This window comes from Octodon degus, unplaced genomic scaffold, assembly GCF_000260255.1.
Source record: "Octodon degus isolate 3935 unplaced genomic scaffold, OctDeg1.0 scaffold00322, whole genome shotgun sequence".
Classification (NCBI taxonomy): domain Eukaryota; kingdom Metazoa; phylum Chordata; class Mammalia; order Rodentia; family Octodontidae; genus Octodon; species Octodon degus.
In genome coordinates this window covers 400773-404698 of record NW_004524898.1, presented here as the reverse complement: position 1 = coordinate 404698, position 3926 = coordinate 400773, and the positions used below count along the sequence as shown (strand labels likewise).

The window sequence follows — 3926 nt, the reverse complement described above, 5'->3', positions numbered from 1 at the left end:
AATTGTTTATACAGTTTACATTTTGAAGTTCCAATAGACAGCATGAGGTTATAGCCATCATTTTCTTACACTAAAACATACCAAGGAGCTTTCAGATTAGCATTCATATCATCACCCGATACAAATTTTGAAACAACTTAATTAAAAGGGAATGACATTCTGAAGGAACTCAAAACCTGGAGAACAAACGTGCAGTGTTTGTGTTTCTTGTCCATGAGAGAACACAGAGTTGAGAGACATGAGTGTCACTGAAGACAAACACAAAGGGGCTGAATGCAGGGTAGGCTGAGGAGAGCAGCACAACAGTGTTCATGAGCCAGGGGCTGGGACTCAGGCTCTGTGTTATCCAAAATGATAAAATGGCAGAAAAAGCATAAAAGGAGACGAACATACTCACCAGGATCAGCACAGTGCAGCTGGCTCTGGCCTCATGGGAAGATGAAGGGGAGACACGGTGGCTGTGAATGTGCTGGACACGCTGCTTGTGTCTGTGCAACAGAAGGACCATGGAGCCACTGGCCCAGACCATAAGACCCAAGAAAGTCCAATCAGTGAGGAAGTAAAGGGTTGCTGTTAGTGTGAATGTCAGATCTTTACGAACAGGAACATAGCAGTATCTGTACATGTTTTGCATGCTCATGTTCCTGCTGTTCTTTGGTCCTGTTACATTCACAACAGTTCGGGCATTTATCAGGAGGTTCAGGAGCCAGCAGAGAAAACAGAAAAAGCCAAGATACTTCTGGGATTTAATTTTAGTTTCTATCCACCCTGAAAAACTTTGGCCAATTATAATGACTTGGAAACAACTGAGTAGGCAAGTGGTGCTGAGGGTAACCCCTCTGGCCACTCTGTACAAGTAGAAGACAAGCTTGCATCCAGTCTCATCCAGGAAATCTTTCAACCCAAAGGCAGCCATGGTCTGAGGAATCCCTTTGGAGAGCAGGACCAGGATGTTAGCTAGGAACAGCTGTATGAGAATCGCATCTATGAGTCTCAACACTTGAGCAGTGAATAAGGAAATGTTATACAAGCAAAAGAGTGCAAAATTTCCAAGGATTCCAACAGTAGTCTGAGTGAGGAAGACTAAAGCCCAATTTACGTTAACCAAAACCAATCCATCCATTTATACAAAAGGTTGATATTACATCTTATTTCAGTGGGAAGAAACTGGACCTAAATTATTGTCCTAATTACATCCAGAAAACATCTTCTCTCACAAAGCCCATCATTCTAGGAAACATGCAAGTAAGGAACATGTGCTTTGTAGATGCAGGAAGTTACTGCAGCATTATTTACATCATTGACTGGAACTTATACATTTTCAATCAATGTAAGTGAAGAAAAACTGAGAAGCCCTTAATGAAAGTCTGAATAACTGTTTTGATGAAAGAATCCTGTGGACGTTAACCTTGAAGAGTACAGCAATATTACAAAACTTGAATGGCATTATATATGGTTAGAGAAGCAGGAAAATATTTAAACAAGCATTTACATATCTCAGAAATGAAGAAAATTTAAGATAATATGTATTTTTCTTAATGCAATCATAGAAATAAAAAGTATGTTTATCAATAAATTTTTTCCTTTTTGAATTATGTCTTTCCAAATGTTTAATTATAGCATTGTATTACAAAGAGTCTTCTTACTGAAGTTTTTAAAGATGTGAGATAAAGTAATTAATTTTTTCTTTTTTACAAAAAAGTCGTGTTCATTTTGATAATACTACATATAATAAGATATAAGTTAATATTTTTCACAGAATTTGAAATAAAATACCCAAACAGGACTTTTTCTATTTTTAACACAATTTCAATTATTTATCATTAAGAAATACTAGATTACAATTGGTGAATTTAGTGTCATTAAAACTTGAGAAATAATAAAATCTAAATGCTGTTATATGTTCAGTAAAACAGATGTGAATATTAACAATGAATATAAATATATGTAAATTATATACATATATATAAGTATATATATGTTAGTTTTTGAAGAAAGACTGTGTTTGAGCTGTTGTATTTAAATGTGTTGACAATTTTCTGAGGAATGAGCTATAGAGATTAGGAAGGCAAATACAGATATGAGAAGACCTGAACCCAGTCCAGCAGATCTTTCATTTTTCTATTTTTTAGAGAGAATATAAAATGGTAAAGAAAACATTAGAAATAAAACAGAATCTCATGAAACAAAATAATAGGAATTTGACAATGGTTGTTGCATTGCATAATGTTATCTTCCAATCATTAGGTTATATTACCCGATATGAAAATGCATAATTGGTAGAAAGTAAGAAGTGATGAAAAATGAAAAAGTATAAAACAATAAGCATTAACTGCTCCTTTCAATAGACCAGCAGATATCAGCAGTAAAGTTATCCAAGCAATCCTGTATATATACATATATATTTTTTCCACTTCTTTCTTTTATTCTTTTACTCATCTCAGTTTTTCCTTCACTTTGAACAGATTCTTTTCCTTTCATCATATGTGTGGTCCATTTTTAGATTTTATTTACTCTTTTAAGTTCTTACACTATTGAGGCAATATGATGTTTACACATATAGGTCTGATATATTTCACTTACCATTATGGCCTCTAAGAAAAACAAACCCAGCTAATCTTATGTCTCTTGTCATATATGCAAGCATGAGATATTCATGGAAAAATAAAGGCCTTTTTCATATTGTTTACCAAAGTTTATTATATGAATAAGAAGTTATGCCATAAATCAGGAACATTTTCCTTATTAGATAATGCCAGGAATTGATGTGTACATATCAGTCTTGGAAAAGCTCAGGTGCTTGCTGCCTAGAGATTGATAGATTGCCATCTTTGGAAATCCCAAAGGGTTTGAATCAGATGCGGAAAATGGACATATCACAGACTCTTCTAACCTGGTGAAAAGTTAGAGTAGCATTAAACATTGATCAGTTTCTAGGTACACAACATGACCCCATCTTTAAATATGAGTCCCATTTTAAAACGTGAGATTTCCATTACACCTGTTGTGAAGTGAATTCACCTTACACTGACCCAAGAATCTCCCCACAAGTATGAAATTAGTGGTGCATTGTTCTCTGCAGGCCCTAGGCAGAGTGGAGTAATTATACTTTTTCCACAATTATGAAGTAAGTGTTTTGGAGATATACTGTTATAGTGAGCCATAGGGAAAATTACTACCACAGATTTCAAATTTTTCTAAGGATCCCAATGCAGGAACATGGCTGTAGGCTCAGGGGTACAGGAGGTTAAAACAAGGTGATGGAGTGCAGGAGTTCTCATCAGTGCTGAAGGCACAACAGGATATGTCATCATTTGCTCTGGCTTCTATTTCAAGTTCTCCCCCAAAATCTCATGCACTTATAGATGGGGCTTTTAACAATTTTTTATTTTTTAAATCATTTATTTAAATATTTATTTGGAACAGCATCTTGCTATGCAGCTTGAACTCAGTAGCTCTCATGTCTCAGCCTCACCAGCACTGAGATTATAGGCACATGCCACCACACCCAGGTTCAGGGCCAGAACCATGCACCTGTAGTTTTGGGGGCTAGCATGGCATGTGGTATCAGGGATTGAACCCAAGTCCTTGAGCTTAACATGCAGATGCTTGAACCACTGAACTGTCTGCACAGCTGGTGTGGCTTTTTAGAGCAGGTTAGTTCCAGGGAGTGTGATGCTGGGATTAAGACTGTGTGTTATTAATTAGTTAGCCAAGTGATTTAGCATAGCTCTGGGTGTGAACAATGGAAGGCCTACACTGAGTGTGACTGGCACCACCTTGCCCAAAATACTTGTAGACTGAGTAAAATGAAGGAGTAAGTGAGGGCTTCTGCTTCACTGCTTTTTGCCTGCTTGCCATAAAGTGTTTCTCTTTTCCCATGTTGCTCTGTTGTTGGAGGCCATTAACTAGTATCCATTCTATTC

At 36.5% G+C, this 3926-nt stretch overlaps 1 protein-coding gene across 1 annotated transcript; it reads right to left on the bottom strand.

Moving 5' to 3' along the window:
• Window positions 1-169: 169 nt before the first annotated feature.
• Window positions 170-916, bottom strand: LOC101589540 (vomeronasal type-1 receptor 1-like). Its single transcript, XM_004647748.2, has one exon. It carries the CDS (start codon window positions 914-916, stop codon window positions 170-172), a length of 747 nt encoding a protein of 248 aa, XP_004647805.2.
• Between the last annotated feature and the right edge of the window lie 3010 nt (window positions 917-3926).

Bases quoted from the DNA above. Each gene is read 5' to 3' on its own strand.
- LOC101589540 (XM_004647748.2), bottom strand. From the start codon at position 916: ATGGCTGCCTTTGGGTTGAAAGATTTCCTGGATGAGACTGGATGCAAG.